Source organism: Lycium barbarum, chromosome 10 (genome assembly GCF_019175385.1).
Source record: "Lycium barbarum isolate Lr01 chromosome 10, ASM1917538v2, whole genome shotgun sequence".
NCBI lineage: Eukaryota > Viridiplantae > Streptophyta > Magnoliopsida > Solanales > Solanaceae > Lycium > Lycium barbarum.
The window spans coordinates 115,949,249-115,971,423 of NC_083346.1; the positions used below are offsets into that span (position 1 = coordinate 115,949,249).

General features: G+C 36.0%; 1 protein-coding gene across 4 annotated transcripts; it reads left to right on the plus strand.

The window, feature by feature from the left end:
* Positions 1-13,753: 13,753 nt before the first annotated feature.
* Positions 13,754-22,101, plus strand: LOC132613933 (inositol phosphorylceramide glucuronosyltransferase 1-like). 4 transcript variants are annotated; one of them, XM_060328235.1, is made up of 9 exons: positions 13,754-14,444; positions 16,879-16,999; positions 17,495-17,680; positions 17,779-17,942; positions 18,801-18,908; positions 19,049-19,252; positions 19,333-19,437; positions 20,583-20,956; positions 21,673-22,101. In XM_060328235.1, exons 1-9 carry the CDS (start codon positions 14,217-14,219, stop codon positions 21,812-21,814), a joined length of 1,632 nt encoding a protein of 543 aa, XP_060184218.1. In that variant the 5' UTR covers positions 13,754-14,216; the 3' UTR covers positions 21,815-22,101. The 4 variants fall into 4 exon arrangements, with proteins under 4 accessions (XP_060184218.1, XP_060184219.1, XP_060184220.1 ...); XM_060328236.1 differs by having other exon boundaries at positions 20,601-20,956; XM_060328237.1 differs by having other exon boundaries at positions 13,757-14,444; positions 19,115-19,252.
* Positions 22,102-22,175: the final 74 nt, after the last annotated feature.

Consider the following 22,175-nt stretch of genomic DNA (forward strand, 5'->3'; position numbering starts at 1 on the left):
TATCATGTAAAGATATGATTTGTTCACCCAAAATATTCATGTAAATATTCGCATAATTTTGTTGTTTCAACGTATTATTAATATGCTTAGCAGTAACCTGCAAAGTATCATTTTCAAATAATTTTGAAAAAGCGGCAAAATGAAGGACTTTATCATCCTTTCCAATTTGAAAATACTTTTGCGGAGGAAATACAGTATTAATAATTTCTCCATTAGTCAATTTATATTCTCTTTTTAAAACAGAAATATAATTTCCAACATATATGCATCAAATTTTAGTTAATTTATTCTTAAGAATCAATACTAAGCAACTAGATTATTACTTGTATGGATCCTAACAACGATTTTAAGAAAAGTTATAAGTATTAGAGGACCCGTTCAGCCCTGAGAATGTTTTTCATTTTTTTCGGAATTTTTTTCACTTTATTGAAAATCAGCGTTTGGCCATGAATTCCAAATACAATTGCATGTTGTATTTAAAATTTGGAAAACACCTAAAATCCTATTTTTACTTTTAGTTACTCAAGTACATTCAAACAACCAAATATTATTTGCAAAAGTTATAACCAAACACAACTCCAACTTCAAAATTTCCAATAAAGTGAAGAGATATTTGATTTTCATGGCCTGACGCCTACTTAGTTGTGCAGAGGTTTACGACAAAAAATCAAATTAGTAATGAAAAGGGTTAATGTCCAATGCTAAGTTGAATGCTTAAACTTTAGACATTATAAAAATTGAGGCAACTATACAATGAGTGATTTTGTGATCTTAAAGAGTGCTTGTCCCTTTGAAGTAGGAGGGACGCAAATGTAATTTTCTAAAAATGGCCAACTTTTTCGTCAATAAAGTAGAATGAGACAAGATGCAAATATACCCCTCAACTTTTTGATTTAGATCAGATATACCCTTCGTTAAAAAACTGATACATATATACCCCTGCTATTACACAAATGGTAAATTCAAAAATGTTCGAATTGTGTAATCATCAATTATTGACATTGGTAAGCGACCAAGGAGTGATCAAATTATATTATATTAGGGTCCTCGATCCTATTCTTTCTTTTTGGCCAATTTGCACGATCGCCCTTCGTTGGGGGAGGTCTTTAATTTTTTTTTATTTTTTTTTTGCCCCTCAAATTGTTGGTCTTTAATTTTTGCCCTTCACCTAAAATACCCCGAGGTTCTGGGTTCGAATCCCGGCTTAGTCATAAAAATTAAAAAAAATTCGCAAGGTAAGGCTTTGCAAAAAGTCTGCCTTATAAAGCAAAATTTTAGTTATAACTAAAAGTCTGCCAGAGAAGGCAGGTTTTTTGCAAAGCCTTGCCTTGCGATTTTTTTTTTCACTGAGGGGGGTTTCAAATAGAACCTCGGGATATTTTTTGCCACCTTTTTCAGCGAAGGGCAAAAAATAAATACTAGCAATTTGAGGGAGAAAAATTAAAGACCACCCCAAAAGAAGGGCAATCCATGCAAAAAAAAAACTTTTTAATCCATGGATCCGGCAATGATACTCGGAAGATAACCGATCTACTTGCAGACTCATTTTGCATCAATTTTATTTAATTTATTCTTAAGAATCAACACTAAGCAACTCGAGAATTACTTCAATGAGTAACTACAACGACTTAAGAACGCAAGTATTAATTGTTCAAGGTTTTACGCCGCAAAAATAAATTGGTAATGAAAAATCTAATGTCGAAAGCTAAGTTGAATGGATACTTGGTTTTTAACTTGTTCTCTCTCTTTTTTTTTTTTTTTGAAATATTAAAAACTTCACATCATAAAAGCTAGGATAATTATATTGTCACGACCCAACTAGGGGCCGCGACGGGTACCCGATACTTGTACCGAGCACCCCTTATCTATGATTTTACCTTTACTTCTCAGCGGGCCGTAGGAACTGTGCCATATATTTTTTTTTCGTTACTGGACATTAACATTAGTAGCATTATCGTAAACATAGACTAGTAAACTTTGCTATCACGTTATACGGCGACGTGAACATTCCAAAATACAACACATCTAACTGTACATATCTGTCTACGAGCCTCTAAACATAGTACACATATACATAGAAAGGGCCGAGTATTGCCGTGCCCGAGTATATACACAAAAATAGTACCAAGGGACTGAGGCTCCGGAACAACTGGAGCGCTGTCAAATACTGCTGATAGAGCTTCTAGGAACCAAATCCGCCTGTCTGCTGACCTGCGCGGCATGAAACGCAGCGTCCACAAGAAGGGACGTCAGTACGAATAGTGTACCGAGTATGTAAGGCATAAAAGATAATACAAGCAGGAACATAGAGTACGATTAACAATATCATGAGGTCGTAGGACATATAATGAGGCTAGAAAGTGACCTGTACGTAGGAACGCCCCTTTCAGGCCGGATACCGTGCATGCTTGTCTTTCCCTTTTTAAAACGTTCCTTTTTCATAGGCATAGAAAATAGGGTTTATATCATGTCATGTTTTATCATATTATATCCTGTCATCTCATAGCGTGTCGTATCATATCATGTTGTAGCATATCATATCATAGTATATTATGTCATAGCGTATCATGTCATAGCATATCGTGTCATAGTGTATCATGTCATATCATAGCATGTCATAGCGTATCATATCATAGCATAGCATGTCATAGCGTATCAGGTCATAGCATAGCATGTCATGTCATAGCATAGCACCGAACAATGTCGGCTCGCCCACATAGCGCTGAAATACCGGCTCGCCCATATATCCCGCGTCCGGGCATCCCGCGTCCAGGATGATAAGCCAGCTGACCAGGTGGCAATGAAACATGTTTCCCTTCCCATTCCCCTATGTATCCCTTCCCCCCATCCCATGTTCATATACATATCTTATATACATATACATATTTTATATACATATACATATCTTATATACATATACATAATTTTTTTATACATATACATATCTTATATACATATGTCATATAAGCATGCAAGAGAGCCCAAAGAAAAATCATGTAGCCATCGGAGTGACGTAAGGTCGGTGACCTCCGATTACATTATGGAACAATCGTGATCGCTCTGTCTCTCCTTGAAGGAACAAGTATTTTAAGGCGAGACTACCAACGGAGAATAGCGTTAGAAGTAAACATAGAATGCAATCATGGGCATCATAGACGTCAACTCATAGGCTTTGGAATCCTTAGGAAATAGTGTCACAGCTAGGAAATAGAAATAAGGTTCAAGAACTAGTTTATCACCCTCAAGTTCACATTGAATCCTTAGCTTAAAAATCTTAGTCATGGAATCATTCTGGTCATATTTGTCATGGGCATATTCTCTTTTCTAACATCGTCGTTATCATTATCGTCATAGAAGTATTCTCGTTAGAGTAGTTATAGTACTTGTCATTTGGTAACGAAATTAGGATCAAAGGTTTTCTTTGGATTCGATCCTCAAAGTAAGTCAAACAGAACTATAAGGAAAATCCGAGAGCAATGGGGCCCACCTCGGGCCGAATGAGGTAGCGTATACGATTTGCATATGTTACATGTCATGGCGTTACTTGTGAGGGTTTTAGGGTAGTCGGGTCCCATTTATGCAAGTTCTAGGGGTTTAGGAGGTTTTTCCAACATTTCGCACACTTTCTAGTTCAATTCTACTGAATGAAAAAGGGGAAACTTTAGGTGCGGATTCCGGGAAATAGAGTTGTCCCCGAGGCTCGTACCCAACTTATTACGTTTAAGACATGCCATAGAAGGAAGGGTGAAGCCTTACATACCTTTTCCGCTTCATACACGTCTCCAAAATCAAGTTTCAAGTTCGCCAAAATCTACAATTTGGTCACAATTACCAAATGTTAATTGTAAGGCTTTAAGATTTCAATCTTAACCAATACTTGCCTACAAAAATTTGGGCAGCATCTCCCCTATACATACAACATCCCCGAGATTTAACTCGGCTCAAATATCAACAACCATACCAACAACAATATCAATAATCATCACAAAACACAATATAGCATAACTAGTCTCCTTTCCAACATAGTATAATAGTTTTCATTCCAACTTCACATTTTCAATTCAATACCAACATTCTCATATTCATTTACTAATCAAGGTCACTCCAATACAATTCGGAACATTTCATATCATTTTACAAAATATTCGCAAAATATACAAAATATACAAATTTTCCACCAAACCATAATCCATCCAAAACTTCTAATCTTCAACATACCTATTCATAACAAATTTCCACCTTCCAATTTCATCAACCATAATCATAATTCACATCTTAATAACTTCATTTCCATAATATCACAAAATCATTCCAAAGTGACATAATCTTCTACATTCCATATTTCCAACTTCCACCAAATTTATTCAACTTTCATTTCCAATATAAATTTCACCATAACCACAACTAGAATACAACATAAAATTCAACTCATATTATTTATACAACAATACACATATATGTCCACTTACATATATGCACACCCACTTTGTAAACTTCCATATTTCCATAAATTCTACTCATTTCTACATACTACAACATAAACCAACCTTCATAACATAATAAAAAGGGATTAATTCTTACCTTTTTCTACAATCTTCTTCACTTGACCAAGTTGTCAACTTGAAGAAACAAGTGCTCTTTCTTCCAAAATAATTACACCAAGTTGTAAAGGACCCTTGAATTAGTAGAAATACCACAAGAAAATAATTTTTGGGATAAGATTTCAAAGGTTCAATTTTTTTTCTCCATGGCCGTATGGCCTTTAGTTCTTTTGCTCTTGTTTCTTTGTTTTGTTCTTGTTTTGCAACTTGTGTTATTTTCTTGAATCTTCTAGGCTTTATATGCTAATTATCACATGGGAATTAATTAAAATTCCATGGGCTTGGGCCATTGTTGGCCGGCCACCCCATCTCCTTTGGGCCTTAATTCGTTTTTATTTTTTTGGGCCAACTCGGTTGATCCCGAGTTGGGTCTAGCCCACTGACCTTTCGACCTTAAAACGTCCATATCTCCTTGTACCGATGTCACCTGGGAACCCACGACCTATGGTTGGAAAGCTAATTCAATTATCTACAACTTCTATTTCTTGGTATTTTTCCAAATTCCAAACTTATAATACCGTTTTTGCCCCTAAAAGTCAGATCACCCGAAAACGTTTTCTTAAAAATATTCGTTTGGAGGACTTCCACTTTGATTTGACCCAAGGGTCCTTCTTGAGTTGTGTTTAACTTCACATATGTGATTCATATGACTTGTCACATGTTCAAAAAAAAAATCTTAACGTGTGGGCCCCACCTCAGCTTACAAATAATTCGACGTTTAAAATTACGGGATATAACATATATAACGAGTGATTTGTGATGTTAAAGAGAGTCAAGTGCACAAATATTCTAAATTTATAAGTTTTTATAAATTTTGTCGCTTCAAAAATAAACTTCAAACTTATGAATCTGAAGTTTCTAAGCCTTTAAATATATGAGTTTAAAATTAAGGCATAATACATAAACATGTCCTCAAATTTGGCCTTAGCTGAAAAACATGCCCTCCAACTATGAGAATGTATAAGTAGACACCTCAACTTGTATAAAATTGAGCACGTAAATACAAATGCTGACGTGGAAATGACGTGTCACATAAATTTGGAGGTGTCTGGATGATCATTTTGTAAATTGGAGTGTTCAACTGACATAGTGGAGACAAGTTGGGGTGCCTACTTGTAGACACTCAGGGCATACTTGCCAGCTGAAGCCTAATTTGAAGACTTGTTTATGTATTATGCCTAAAATCAAAGAAAACTTCAAGCATGCAAATATGTATTACTCAATGCAAAGTTGTAGAACTCAACTTCAGATATGTAGTCCTGGGTCCCATTTGTTAGATCTAGAACAAATCATAACATTTGTTAACAATAAAAACGTATCATTAAGAACTTCAAAACAAATTTTCTCTCTCTAAACTTTTCTCTAAACCCAATATAGACCAAAACCCTAGCCGCCACCAGCATTGGCTGGAATGGCCGAATCAACCGGTGGCCAACCTCCACCGGTAACCCAGAATACAATCAATAAACAAGTTCCACAACCTATTTGTTTACAAAATGAAAATACAAATCCCAACTTTCAGAACAAAACCTATGCAAACTTGTTAAAACCTGATATTATGGAAACAACTACAGTTGACATTCCATCAAAGCAAATTACATACATCAATGGGGAACCATTCATTGCTTGGAAATCCAATGAGATACAACAGATGATAGTGAAGGAGAAATTACAATATGCAGTGATTGGTAAGTTTTCATATGACAACATTGATATTAAAGAACTTAGGAAGATAATTCCAAGTCAATGTGGAATTAAAGGAGTGCCAATCATAGGATTGCTTGATGAAAGACATATTCTGATTCGACTAAATTTTTTGGAGGATTATGTGAGAATGATGTCTACCCCGGCATATTATTTAAAAGTTCATGACAGATACTGCCAAATGAGACCTCTCATATGGGATCCATGGTTCAATCCAAAAGAAGAGACTTCTAGGGCTGTAGCTTGGATAAGCTTCCCTGAACTCCCTCCAATTTTTTTTGCTAAGGAGGCTGTGTTTTCCATGGAAACAACAGTTGGGAAACCTTTAACAGTAGATCTGGCCACAGCAAACAAAACAAGGCCAAGCTGTGCAAAAATCAAAGTTGAGGTTGATTTATTAGCATCATTACCAAAGAGAATAAACATTGCAGAAGAGGATGAATCCGGAATAATAGAATCAAAATGGGTAAGGATCAATTATGACTTTTTACCAAAATATTGCAAACACTGCAAACTTCAAGGTCATGAAGAGAAGGAATGTAGAGTACTTAATCCTGAACTGGCTAAGCAATTCAGAGAAAAATTAAGGAAAGAAAATGCAGAAGTTGTTTCTACAGAAACACAAAATAAAGAAGGCATACAAGGGAGAAGGGGATGGTACAATACTGGTAAACAAGAATGGATGCAAAGAAGAAGCAAATATAAAAAGGATAAATCAGGAATTATAATAGGGGAAGTGAGTCTAATACAAAAGAATAAGGAGGGAATCATGGTAAATACCAATGCATTTGCAGTACTGGAAGAGGTATCAGACAATCATGACAAGGTGAATAAGGAACAGGTACCACATGAAGATATTAGAACATGGATAGAGAAGAGCTTCTATAGTCACAAAAATCAGGAAAATAACATAGAAAACAAAACAAAGGAAACAGAACAACCACAAGGGGACAGCATCATATCTGGGGATGAAAACCACAACCAACACATACAAACATCAAGGGAGCAACACATAGTGAATGATTATGGGGAGGATATTTTACCTGTTGAGTCCCAAATGCAGACACCAAGCAAAAGTGGTCAAATGAAAACTGCAACAATATGTCATCAAGGGAAGGAGGATGACCAGAACAACAAGAATACAACTCAATCCAGTGTGAACAGTAGCAAGACAACAACCACAAGCAGAGGGGAAAAATCTGATGCAAATGATAACATGATCAGATTTCAAACTCCAGATCTAAATCAAATATTGCAGGGAGGGGAGAGTGATAATCAAAGCAAAGATTTGGCATTACAAGATTTGGAAAATCATGAGAATAACATGGTACAGCATAAACAAGGCATAACAACAGTAGCAGGGCAGATAACAGTGTGGGAGGACAGACCAACTTCAAATCCCAATATTGAAGGGGGAAGCAAAGGCCTAGATATGCATACTTTAGAGCATAATTTGGAAGCAGCTGTTAGGGCAGGAGATATTTCACCAAAATATCTTCAAAAGGGAAGAGGAAAAAAAAAAAAAAAAGACATCAAGGGAGACAAGTGTTCCACCAGGGAGTGGAGTTCATACTAGAAGGCAGATTAATAAACTTAATAAACCATGATGAATGCTCTTATATGGAATATTAGGTCTGTTAATACCATGGAAGCTTTTACAAGGTTGATAAAACTGAATCAAAAATACCATTTTGGTTTTATAGGATTAATGGAACCTTTTCAAGATTCAGACAAGATAGAAGAATATAAAAGGAGACTTGGAATGGAGCATGCATTAGTTAATATATCTGGTAAGATTTGGGCTTTTGTGGAAAATATTTTTGACTATCACATAATGGTGGATCATCAGCAGTATTTAACCATTAAATTAAGGGTTAGAGGAAGTCAGGAGGATATGCTAGTGTCATTAGTGTATGCAAAATGTACTCAAACTGAAAGATTGGAGTTGTGGGACTCTTTGGAGGATTTATCTACCTCAGTTGATATTCCTTGGATGATTGGGGGTGATTTTAATGCAATAACCTCAGAAGATGAGAAATTTGGTGGTCTTCCAGTAAACATCAATGAAATTCAGGATTTCAGAGGTTGTATTCATAACTGTGGAATATCAGATTTGGGATTTAGTGGCAGTAAATTTACTTGGTGGAATGGCCAAAGTGGGGATGATTGTATTTTTAAGAGATTGGATAGATGCTTGGGTAATCTGCTACTACAAGCAAAGTATTCTAGTGTAGGTATCAAACATTTGATCAGGAGTGGGTCAGATCATGCTCTTATGTTAATTTCCTACAAAGGAGACAATAGAAACATCAAAAAACCTTTTAAGTTTTTGAACTTTTGGGTGAAACAGGAAGGTTTTATAGAGTTGATTAAACAAAACTGGACAGCTGACTTTATGGCAAATTCTTTCATACTTTTTCATCACAAATTGAAGAAGGTGAAAACAGCATTGGCACAATGGAGTAAAGCAACTTTTGGAAATATATTTCAAGAAATTGAAGCTCTCGAAGAGATCATTAAAGTGAAGGAAACTCAATTTCAGAATTTTCCAACTCCTAATAACAGACAGGAATTACATAAAGTACAGGCAGATTTACACAGATATTTACATCTAGAGGAAGAATTTTGGAAACAGAAAGCTGGGATGCAGTGGTTTCAGGATGGGGATAGAAATACAAAATTTTTCAATGCCTATGTTCAGGGGAGAAGGAAAAGGATGCAAATTAGAAGAATCCAGGGAGGTGATGGGAGCTGGATAGAAGAAGAAGGGGGAATAATTGCTGAAGCCATTAGATTCTACAGTGCTCAGTTTACAAAGGAAGAAGATCCTAAAGATTTTGATATTTTAAATCATTTGCCCAGGATGATATTTGAAGAAGAAAATTTATTTTGTGAAGCAGAACCAACTAAAGAAGAGGTGAAGGCAGTGGTTTTTCAACTAAATGGTGAAAGTGCAGGAGGACCTGATGGTTTTACTGGTGTATTCTATCAAGCTTGTTGGGAAATCATTGGAGAGGATGTTACTAATATGATGAAGGCTTTCTTTTGTGGAGCAGAACTGCCCAAGTTTGTTACTCATACTAATTTGGTCTTATTACCAAAGAAAGAGATGGTTACCACCTTCTCTGATATGAGACCAATTAGTCTGAGCAACTTTGTGAACAAAATATTTTCTAGACTGATTCATGAGAGATTGGTTTCCAAACTATCTAGTATTATATCACTCAATCAGTCTGGATTTGTTAAAGATAGAAGCATTGTGGAGAATATACTGTTGACTCAAGAAATTGTTTCTGATATAAGGCTGAGGACAAAAGATGCAAATGTTATAATAAAGCTGGATATGGCAAAAGCCTATGACAAGGTATCTTGGTTGTTCTTAACTAAAGTGCTTAGGCAGATGGGATTCTCAGAAAAGGTGATAGACATGGTCTATAGAATTGTAAATAATAACTGGTATTCTGTGTTAGTAAATGGGCAACAACAAGGTTTCTTTCAATCTACTAGAGGAGTAAAGCAAGGGGACCCTCTTTCCCCCACTTTATTTATCATAGCAGTTGAGGCCTTATCTAGGAGTTTGAATGCACTTCATCAGAATACTCAGTTTAAGGGTTTTGGCATGCCTAAATGGAGTCCAAAGGTAAATCATCTTGCCTATGCTGATGACATGATCATCTTTACTTCAGCAGATGTGGTATCTTTGCAAAAGATAATGGAAATTTTGAGGAATTATGAGCAGGCTTCCGGTCAAAAGATTAATATGGACAAAAGTGTTGTTTATATGCATAATAATGTCCCAGGGGACATTAGTATCACAGTTGAGATTGTAACAGGCATTACGAGAAAAGAATCCCCTTTTATGTATTTGGGCTGCCCTATTTATCATTGTAGGAGGAAGAAGGAATTCTTTAATGCTTTGATCATTAAAATCATGAATAGATTACAAGGATGGAAAGGTAAAATGTTATCTTTTGGAGGAAGGACAATTCTTATTAAACATGTGCTGCAAAGCATGCCAATACACATGTTATCAGCTGTTAACCCTCCTACTGGGATCATCAGGCAAATGCACAAGATGTTTGCTCAGTTTTTTTGGAGCAATACTATTGGGGGTAAGAGCAGACATTGGGTGGCTTGGAATAATTTGTGTGCTCCAACTACAGAGGGGGGCCTAGGTTTTAGATCACTTCATGATGTGTCTTTGGCACTGTTTTGTAAACTCTGGTGGAATTTTAGGACAAAACCTACTTTGTGGAGTGCCTATATGACCAACAAATACTGTAGGAAAGAGCATGCTATAGTGGTACAATGGAAACAAGGATCACAGACCTGAAAAAGAATGTTATAAGCCAGGGAATTAATAGAACATCAAATTTGGTGGCAAGTTAGGAAAGGGGATTCACAGTTCTGGTTTGACAATTGGACTGGATTGGGAGCTCTATACTATATAAATCCAGGGAATACTTATGATGGGAGAATTCAGAATGTCAAAGAAATGGTAGTACAGGGGAGGTGGAATAGAGGAAAATTGATGGAAGTCCTCTCGGAAGACATAGTTGATCATATAATTGAGAATATAACACCATCCAGGGAAGAAAGAGAGGATGATAGACCATGGTGGATACTAGACACAAGTGGGGAATTTACAATCAAATCAAGTTGGGATTTTATTAGGGAAAGGAGACCACAACTGGACATTTCCAAATTCATTTGGATAAAGGGCTTGCCTTTTAAAATTTCCTTTTTTCTGTGGAGATGCTGGAAATACAAAATCCCCACAGATGATGTGTTAAAGAAGATGAATATAAATTTGGTGTCTAAGTGTTGGTGTTGTATAAGTCCTAGGGAGGAGACTATACATCATTTGTTTCTAACATTAGATACAGCTAAAAAGACATGGTCCTTTTTCTGCAATGCTGCAGGAATAACCATGGAAGGAATATAGCTGCAACAATTAATTGTGAACTGGTGGAAGGCACCAGTAACTAGCAGATTGAAACAGATATACGCTGCAGTGCCATCAATTATAATGTGGGAACTTTGGAAGAGAAGAAATGGTATTAAAAATGGCCATAGGAAGGTTAACAGCTCAGTCATCTATCTAGTCTTAATCTCTATTCAAAGACTAGTTTTATACAGGAATCCTTCTATTAGAAATATTCCTGCTGGATGGAAGGAACTGATTCAAATATTGGAGGGAGGCAAGGCAAGAATGAAGGTAACAAGTTAGATGGAAGTTACCTCCATTGGGGTGGTGTGCTTGCAACACAAATGGTGCTTCTAGAGGTAACCCAGGGAGGAGTGCCTATGGTTTTTGTTTGAGAGATGCTGAAGGGAATTTAATATATGCACAAGCTGAGGAAATTGGTTATGCCACAAATATAGAAGCAGAAACTTTGGCTCTTTTGGAAGCTTTGAAGTATTGTAAGCAACAGGGGCATCAGAACATCATTTTTCAGACAGATTCTAAAACTATTAAGAGAATTTTGTCTGAAGAATGGAAACCTCCATGGAATATTGCAGGTTGGGTGGAAGAGGTGGAGGATTATAGGAGAGATTTGAATGTCTTATTCAATCATGTCTTAAGGGAAGCAAATAGTTTGGCTGATGCTTTAGCCAACTATGCCCTAGATGAAGGTCCTTTGCAGTGCTACTTGTTTGAGGATTTGAATGTGCAGATGAGAAAGATCCTAAATAGTGATAAGAGTCAAATTCCCTATCTAAGAATTAGGAGATACTGAAGGGGATGAACGAAAAAGGAGAATGGACACTAAGAGAGCATGTCTTTCAAATCCTGGAGGAGGAGAATGAGGTTTTTTTCTTAACTAAATGGTTGTTTATTTTTACAGGTTATTTTGTACAGGACAAAACAATACAGAGAAGGAGGCAACTGTTGTGGACTACATTTTATCAACACAGTTCATTTACTGCACAGCAATACAAACACAAAAGGCCACAAAAATCAGGAAGGCCACAACATAGGACAGGCATACAGATAAAAGGCAAATATTTTTCATTTCACATGCAGCAAGTACAACAGAGGGAGAGAATACACAATCAAATCCTAAGTCGAGAATAAGCCATGGCTAGAAGGAGATTCACAACATTTTACGAATGCTTAGAACAAATCAAGGAGGGAAACAAATAGTTTCCACAAAGATTACAGGGATAGGAGTTTCAACACCATCAGCTAACGGAAACTCAACAGCTGTTTCAGCGAGCATAGAAATCAAGTCGAACCCTCAACTCGTCACAAACGACCCAACATACAAAGAGGGGGATTAAGTCAGCTTCAACAGCATACAACTAATGGAACAGCAAACAACAATGGAACAAAAGGATTCAGAACAATTACCAGAAAAAAGAAAGAGGACGAGGAGAAAAACTAGCTTCAGATCTACTTCAGGAGACTACTCAGCTGGAATCGACGAATCAACAATAAAGTGGAACGCTGAAAAATAAATAAATAACAATGGCAGCAATATCAGATAAATTGAAGAACACTTCACGCCTGGAGGTGCGAATCAGAAATGAACCATCAAAGCAACATCACTTGGTTCTCTTCATCATCTTCACACCTTCGACGGAAAAGATACAGAGAGATACGGGGATGGAGAGAGGGAGAAAAGTCACCGCCAATATAGGCTTTTACAGGGAGCATAGAAATCAAGTCGAAGCCTCAAATCATATCAAACGACCCAATATAGAAAGAGGAAGATTAAGTCAGTTTCAACAGCATGCAACCAATGGAACAACAAACAACAACGGAACAAAAGGAGTCAGAACAATTACCAGAAAAAGAAAGAAGACGAGGAGAAAAGCCGCCTCAGATCTGCTTCAGGAGACCATTCAGCTGGAATCGACGAATCAACAATAAAGCGGAACGCTGTAAATAACAACAATGGCAGCAATATCAGGTACATCTTGGACAAAAGGAACAAATTTTCTGAACTGGAAGCCTTACCTGGATTTCTTGACCGGAGAAATGGAAGAACACTTCACACCTGGAGGTGCGAATCAGAAATGAGCCATCAAAGAAACATCATTTGTTTCTCTTCATCATTTTCACACCACTGACGACAAAGATACAGAGAAAAACGGGGATGAAGAGAGGGAGAGAAATCGCTGTCAATGTAGGGTAAATGTGAAAATTAGGGTAAATGTAAATTTTGGGTATTTTTCGTTTTTTACTGTTTTTTCAATTTTGGGCCTGACCCGATTTTGGGTTGGGCCCTTTGAACCTCGTTTATTTCTTGCATATTAATGAAAAAGCCCAAACGGGCATAATTGATTTTTTTAAAAAAATATCATTAAGAATAAAATACAAAAAATTAAGTAAGTTATATTTAAATTTACCAAAAGAATCATCATTTTTGTTCCTTTTTCCCTGCAATTTCCTTTTATCCTTTTATAAGCACGTTAAGACGGTTGACAACTCCCTATTTTCCAGAAAGACAACCAACAAATGGAGACGACAAACAAGACCAAATTAACATGGCCAACACCAAAAGTAACAACCAAGAACAATTATTATTATAAAAATAAAAATTCAAAAACCCTTTGAACTTTCAAGAAAACCCCAAGTACAAAATGGATCCCCTTTTCCATTTCCATTTGAAAGAAAAAAACAATTTTTTTTTTTAACTTTAGTATCATGAAAATCAGTCTCTTAGGATTATAAATAAAAAATCAAAAACCCTTTGAACTTTGAAAAAAACCCCAAGTAGAAAATAGATCCCCTTTTTCCATTTCCATTTGAAAAAAATTAAAAGAACAATCTTTTTAAACTTTTGTATCATGAGACTTAAAGGGGTTCTCTCTTTATTGATTTTCAAGTAGAAAATAGATTTCTTATTTCCATTTCAATTTGAAAAAAAAATTAAAAGAACTTTTTTCTTAAACTTTAGTATCATGAGAATTAAAGGGGTTCTTTGTTTGTTGATTTTCTTGTTATGTAATTGTTTTATTGGAGCTTATTCTTTGAAATCTGAAGAAGCATATGTGACACTTTTGTATGGTGACGAGTTCTTGCTTGGTGTTAGAGTTCTTGGAAAGTCAATTAGAGATACTGGATCCACTAAAGATATGGTTGTTTTGGTTTCTGATGGTGTTTCTGAATATGCCAAACAACTACTTAAGGTATGTTTGATTTTACTATGATGAAATTCACTCTTTTTTGTTTTTACCTTTACTATGTGCTTGCTTATTTAGGAATACTCAGTACTAGTAGCACAACATACTTAAACACCTTGATCCTGAAATAGTTGGGGTCGGCTATATGAATCCGTTTTATTTTGTTTCGTTTGGACCCGTTTTGGATACTCAATTATATGAATAGCTCATTATGTAGAAATGAAATTCAATTTTTTTAAACCCTTTATGTGCTTGCTTATTGAGGAATACTCAGTATTACTACAACAATATAAACCCCTTGATCCTGAACTAGTTGGGGTCGGCTATATGAATCTGTTTTGTTCTGTTTCAGTTGGACCAGTTTCGGATACTCAATTATAAGAGTAACTCATTATTGAAGTAAAAGTCACTTCCTTTTGGGTAGTTTTAGGAAAGTTGAGATAGTAAATGTAAAGTTAGTTGATTTGTTATTGTTCTAGGACCAATAAAACGTGTTTGAGGAATACTCAGTACTACTACAACAACATAAACCCTTTGATCCCAATCTAGTTAGGTTCGGCTATATGAATCCATTTCATTCTGCTTCATCTGGACCCGTTTTGGATACTCAATTATAAGAATGATTCATTTGAGAAATGAAATTCATTTCCCTCGGGCAGTTTTCTATAAGCTTGAGCTGGGAAATGTAAAGGTAAAGTTGATTTGTTATTGTTCTAGGACCATTCGATTCAATTTTCTTACATGCTTGAGGAATTCTCTGTTCTACTACAACAACATAAACCTCTGGATCCCGAACTAGTTGGGGTCGGCTATATGAATCAATTTCATTCTGCTTCATTTGGACAGATTTCGGATACTTAATTATACGAATAGCTCAAATAGAAATTTATTTCCTTTGGGTAGTTTTTTGAAAGTTGAGCTGGCAAATGAAATGTCAGTAGATTTGTTATTGTTCTAGGACCAATAAAATTCAATCTTTTTACGGGCTTGAGGAACACTCAGTACTACTACAACAACATAAACCCCCTGATCCTGAACTAGTTGGGGTCGGTTATATGAATTATTTCATTATGCTTTATTTGGACCCATACCGGATACTCAATTATAACAATGACTATTATAGAAATGAAATTCATTTCCCTTCGGTAGATTTTTGTAAGCTTGAGCTGGGAAATGTAAAGGTAGTTGATTTGTTATTGTTCTAGGACCAATAAATTCACTTCGCCTCCTCCCCCCCTTTCTATGTGCTTGTTTATTGAGGATTACTCAATACTACTACTACAACATAAACCCCTCCATCCCTAACTAGCTGGAGTTGGCTATTCATTTCATTATGCTTCATTGGGACCCGTTTTGGATACTCAATTATAAGAATAACTCATTATAGAAATCAAATTCACTTCCTTTGGTTAGTTCTTTTATAAGTTGAGCTGGTGAATGTGAAGGTAGATGATTCGTTGTTGTTCTAGGACTAATAAGTTCATTTCTTCCACCTTCTATGTGCTTGCTTATTGAGGAATACTCAGTACTTCTACAACAATATAAACCCCTTGATCCCGAACTAGTCGGGTCCAGCGATATGAGTACATTTCGTTCTGTTTCATTTGGACCCGCTTCGGATACTCAATTATACGAATGACTCATTATAGAAAGATTCACTTCCTTTAGGTAGTTTTCTCTAAGCTTGAGCTGGGAAGTGTTAAGTAATTGATATTATTGTTGTAGGACGAATAAATTCAATTTTTTATCTTCTTATAAAGTAAGAATAACTCAGTATCGTCTCCAAGAGGATGGCTCAGCAGTTGAGCCATAAGATAAAATCTTTGTACAATACTTCTGCAACGTAAGCCCATCTACAAGCTACTTGCATTTGTGGGATGTAACAGATTGCTTTGTGGATTAGTGAAGGTGCAAGCTGAGTGAAAAGCATAAATTATTGAAAAAAGATCTCAATATAGAAAAGAAATTCACTTCCGATGGTTATTTTTAAAAGCATGAATTGATGAATGTAAAGTTAATTGCTTTATTATTGATCTGGGGCCAGTAAGTGAGTGAATATTCAAATCTAAGTTAAGTGCTGCTCAATTGTTAGAAGTAGTAAACTGAGTCTATCTTGAAGATAGATTCTAATGTGACACACAAATACCAAAAAAAATCTATTTTCCAGCCAAATTTCTTTCCAGTCAGTAAAAGCAAATTGTGAAAAAGGTGCCTGTGAATTGTGATTTAGTTTGCCTGGGTGAAGTCCTATATTAGTCTTTGTTGTAGCTGTTATTCTTTGTTGAGCTTGCAGTAACAGGTTCCGTCATAGTCATTTAGTTCTATAGCATATATTCTTAAATATAATTGTCAAATTTTTTGTTTTTTGCTAAGCTATTTCCAGGCAGCGCTTAACTTTCTGGTTATAACGGTCGTTTTGTGTTTGGTTGCTTTCTTGCAGGCTGATGGTTGGCTCGTGGAGAAAATTAGTTTACTGGCAAATCCAAATCAAGTGAGACCAAAGAGGTTTTGGGGCGTCTACACAAAGCTAAAAGTGTTTAACATGACCAATTACAAGAAAGGTAATTCGATGCATCAAAACTTCAACCTAAATGCTAAAGGAAGAAAGGGATGTAAAAGTAGAACCTTGGATTTTCTTAGGTGTTTCTAAATTTTAGCTTGATGGATTTTATTTTATTCTTGATGATTCAACCAGTCTATGTTGTGTTATATTATGGATGGTACAAGTGGTCTTATTTATTTCAGTTTTATTTTTCCATGTTTTATTCCTTTACTACAAATGTCATTTTGTCAACCTGTTTTTAAAAACTGATATAGCTGCAAGTACATGTACATCGAGTATAGCCTAGTATGCATGTAATTGTACTAAGATAAAAAAACTTTAGGTGAATATATCTGTAAAGATAAAGAGAAAGAGAAACAGGTTCCGCTTTCATAAATCTTTATTTAGATGTTAGGTAGCTCAAAAATTATATCGGTCATTTTTGTTAAGCAAAATGCGTATGGTTTTCTGACTGGTAGGCCTTAATCTTACCATTTCTTCCTTGTTTTGGCAGTGGTGTATCTTGACGCTGATACTATTGTTGTTAAAAGCATTGAAGATCTGTTTAAATGTGGGAAGTTTTGTGCAAATTTAAAACATTCTGAGAGACTAAATTCTGGAGTCATGGTGGTTGAGCCTTCCGAAAAAGTTTTTAATGATATGATGAGCAAGGTTACCACTTTGCCTTCTTACACCGGAGGTAAGGTTTAGCGGTGAACTGTTCATCTAATAATTTCAGTGAGATATTTTTGGAAGTATTTTTGTTTTGGCAATCAATGTTGATTCTCTTGCTAACAGGTGATCAAGGTTTTCTCAACTCCTACTATATTGGGTTTGCTAATGCTCATGTTTATGAGCCAAATTTGCCTCCAGATGTCTTAAATACCAGAAAGGTTCCTGAAATGGAGAGACTTTCTACTCTTTACAATGCAGATGTTGGCCTTTACATGCTTGCTAATAAGGTATGTTTTAGGCTTAAGAGACTGCCTTTCTTTAAGTGTGTTTAGTCTGGTTGAGGTGGGGTGTATAAGCTCTAGCTTTTAATCAAGATCTGGACAAAATGCAATTAGTTGGAACTCTTGGAGGAAGGATTAAAAGTTACATTTTTGTTAAATATAGGAAAAGAAGAAAAGCTGTCTTTAACTGATGTGGAATACGCCGTATAGTATTGCAACATTACAAACCTTAGCGGATTTTATTTAAGCTGTTCTGTGGGTTAAGGAGGTTTGCCAACAACAACAACAACAACATACCCAGTGAAATCCCACAGGGAGGGTAGAATGTACGCAGACCTTACCCCCATCTTGGAAGATAGAGAGGCTGTTTCCGAAAGACCCTCGGTTCAAGAGAAAACATGGAGAGAAATGGTCAGATAAGCACAAACAGTTCAAAGCAATACGAAAATGAAACTAACGGAAGCAAAAAAGCCGTAATAAAGCAGTCCGAGAAAAAGAAGCAATAGCTACCACCAAGAAATACGATAATTGTGTTACAAGAAACAACATATAGTTAAACGAATCAAAGGACAAGAAAATGAAGATCAAAACTACGACTACTAGTAGGAGGTTTACCATATCCCCCCCAAAAAAGAAGAATTTCTTGGATGGCGAGAAGTGTTTTCTTTCTGAAACAGAATGAGAATGTTTCATCTTAGATGAAAATAGGCAATTGTTTTCAGTAGGTATTTTGAGAAAAACTCTTTTTTTCTTTTTCTTTTTTCCCCGCTAATGCTTGAAACGTTTAAGCAACAGAAGTGCATTAACTTTACCTCCTTCCTTCTTATGACCTTTATCTTTCTTTATTAATTAACGTATCTGCAGTGGATGGTTGATGAAAAAGAACTCCGAGTTATACATTACACACTTGGCCCGCTTAAACCGTGGGATTGGTGGACATCTTGGCTGTTAAAACCTGTTGATGTCTGGCAGGTATTCTTCTTCTCTCCTCCAGCTGTCGGAAATGCTCTTTGCATTCTCCAAATATGGTTGTTTTTTCCCCTTCTTTTACGTCTTCATGGAAGCATTTTTCCATCTTAGAGATGAGGATGCGAGTGCTTTTCATGTGGCAGAGGAAGAATTTCTGGACTTGTCTATACCAGATTGTGTCGACTCACATATGTTATGCTATGCTGCAGAATGTCAGGGTACAGCTTCAAGAATCTTTACCTGGAACTGGAGGAGGCAAAAATTCCAGAGATGAACTTATTGTCAAATTTCTTTATTTGCTTCCATTACTTCTGATAGCATTTTGTTACTATCGGTCCTTTTTACAGGTTAGTGATTTTAAAAAGAGTTAATTACTTAAACACTAGTGAAGAATTTGAATATATATTCTAAAAGATTGCTTCCACAGACACAATCACTATGGCATCATATTAGACAACTGTACTACAAGGTCAGAGGCGGTGTCCTAGCTTATGCCTCTGTTCCTCCATCTGCCATCAGCTCCAGCCAGCAGGTACTTCTTCTCCTTCCTCTCAGTTGTTGAGTCGTCAGTCCTGATTAATAGCTGTTTGGCCAAGCTTCTAGAATCTGCTTATTTTGAAAAATCAATATAGACTTAGAGCCTGTTTGGATTGGCTTATTTTAGGCTAAGTTACTCGGACTCTTCAAAAGTGTTGCCCCACCCTTGTCGGATCCTCCAAAAATACACTACTTGTGAAGGATCCGACACACACCCGACGACATTTTAGGAGAGTCCGAGTAACATAGATTTTAGGTGCTTTTAAGCCAAACTTACTTTTAAGCACTTTTGTAGTGTTTGGGTAAGATAAAAAAGTGCTTTTAAGCACTTCTTTTTAAGCCAAAATAACAAAAATAAGCCAAAAGCCATAAGTTAGGATTATGCTTATAAGCCATAATTATAAGCTCATCCAAACAGGCTCTTTCTTAGCTAAAGATAGGGTACAATGGAAGAAAAAGATCCATATAGGTGATTGCTACTAGTTGAGGATAGGTTTTAGACTCGTAAGGAACTTTAATTATTATTATTATTATATATTTTAACGTATTTTTCACTTCTATTTTATTTTTTTGATGATGATATGATATGAGCTTAAATGAAGAAATGAGGATTCATATAGCCGATCCTACTTGTTTGTGAATGAAAGATAGTAGTTGTTGAAAAGTGTTTCTTTTTTGTCAAAAGTGCTTTTAGAAACAAGTACTTTTGGAGGGTAGCAGTTTGTGTCTGACTAATCAATTTAAAAAACACTTTTGCTAATATTAGGGCAGTACTTTGTGCTTGGCCAATGTTCCAAAAGTGCTTCTGGGGAAAAGCTACTTTTTTTAGCTTTTGAAAAACTGCTTTTGCTACTACTCAAAAGCACTTATTTTTTTCCCTTAAAAGCTTGGCCAAGCACCTCAATTTTCTAAATAAGCACTTTAGCTTCTCCGAAGCTTGGATAAACAGGCTATTAAGTTCTGCTCCTTTCATTTCACTATTCATAAATTGCGTATCATACAATGCAGAGGCCTTAAATTATTGGTTTCATGGATGACATCTTTTGGCTGTAGAAATTAATGACATTTCTAACATAATATTTACTCACTTCTTGATAAGCTTATGTTGCTTTTCTCACATAATCTTAAAATGATAAACAGTCTCCAAATGGTGTGCAGTTGAAGGTGCCTGCCTATCTCGGTGCTATATCTATCTGCGTTTGTTTTGCTGCTGCTCTGGTGTCGCTTGGCTTTCCACTTTTAATCATTCCGCGCCAAGTATTGCCATGGACTGGTCTCCTTTTAATGTACGAGTGGACATTTACACTTTTCTTCCTCTTGTTTGGAAGTTATTTGCACTTAGTGTATCAGTGGGGAAGGGTTACAGCAAATCAATCTGGACAATTTCTGGCTCATCAACGGCAGCAATCATGTTGTGACAATGCAGCGTGGTACTATGGGTTGGGGATGGCATTTCTTGCTATCGCAGCCCCTGCATTGCCTGGCGTTTTTGGAGTCACTTCTTTGTTTTTGAGGTACTTTCGACCAGATTTCTGCATTTCAATCAGTTTTGTGTCATTTGGTCACTGTCTAATAAATAATTGTATGTATTCAGGCTGCATTGAACTACGTGATGACACCTTTTTACATTTTTTTTTTGTGGGGGGGGAAGGGGGTTTATAAGTTTATTGCAACACCATTAATTAAATTGACTCCTAATCACATCATTAACTCTTTCATGAATAAGAAGGAAAGATTACGTTGAGAGGATTCGTATTAGGAAATCCGTTGTGTGAGAACAGACCAAGTAAATATAGGCTTTTAAGGTGAAAACAGAATTTCAAATAGGTCATATTTTAAAGGTCAATAAGCCTAAAAGACGCTTTAGCTATCATGTTTGTTAAACTACATAGTCTTATATATTCATTCCTCTATGTTGTCATAATGAAGCTTAGCATCGCATATTCTGACTAATTCTTAACTTCTTCCTGGATTTGTTCTCCGCGAACTGCTAACACTTTATGGCTCTTAACTTCATCATTCAGGGTAGATTTTCTTGGTGATACAGTTTGCTTCTCTGGGCGTCCAATTTCCTGCCCTCTTTTGTTTCCTTGCCTATATTTATGGTGACCTCTTCTTGAGATTAGGCACTAGAAAATCCTTAACGTAAATAGTCAAATAATATCTCTACGGTGAAGATGATGTGATGGCATTGAATGTTAATGAAAAAAACTGTTGTAAAATTACGCAGGTTAGGATTGATGGTGGTAGGTGGCCTTATTTTGGCATCCTTCATGACATACGCTTCCGAGCATCTATCAATTAGATCGTTTGCGAGGGGCTACGAAGAAAGGAACACACCAAGGAGTAGGAGTATATGTTTCTTATGCTGATCATGTCAATATTGTGGTTTCAGCTAACGACAGGCAATCATCTTCTTTTATCTTATTTATAGAATTGTTTTGAGATATTCTTCCCAGTGAGATTATATGTAGAAATATGCTGGGAAATTTTTGGTTTCTAATATATTCATTCCAGAAGGTTGATGTGTAATTCTTTTGTAAGGTTAAAAGGTCTATGTTGTCTGTATATGCTCCTTAGATTTTAATTCATGACAATATTCTCTCAATTTTAACTGATGACATAGACGTGGATGAGGATCATCCAATCAATTTTCAAATGCTGGCAGCCTAAATATTAGGAGTAATTTATTTACTGCTTACTGTTTTGAGTAAGAAATTTGGGTTGGTAAAC

Excerpts from the sequence above, each read along its gene's own strand:
- LOC132613933 (XM_060328235.1), top strand. The coding sequence starts at position 14,217 with ATGAGAATTAAAGGGGTTCTTTGTTTGTTGATTTTCTTGTTATGTAAT. Across the intron at positions 14,445-16,878 it reads ATGCCAAACAACTACTTAAG|GCTGATGGTTGGCTCGTGGA; the intron begins GTATGTTTGATT and ends GCTTTCTTGCAG. Across the intron at positions 19,438-20,582 it reads CCATCAGCTCCAGCCAGCAG|TCTCCAAATGGTGTGCAGTT; the intron begins GTACTTCTTCTC and ends AATGATAAACAG.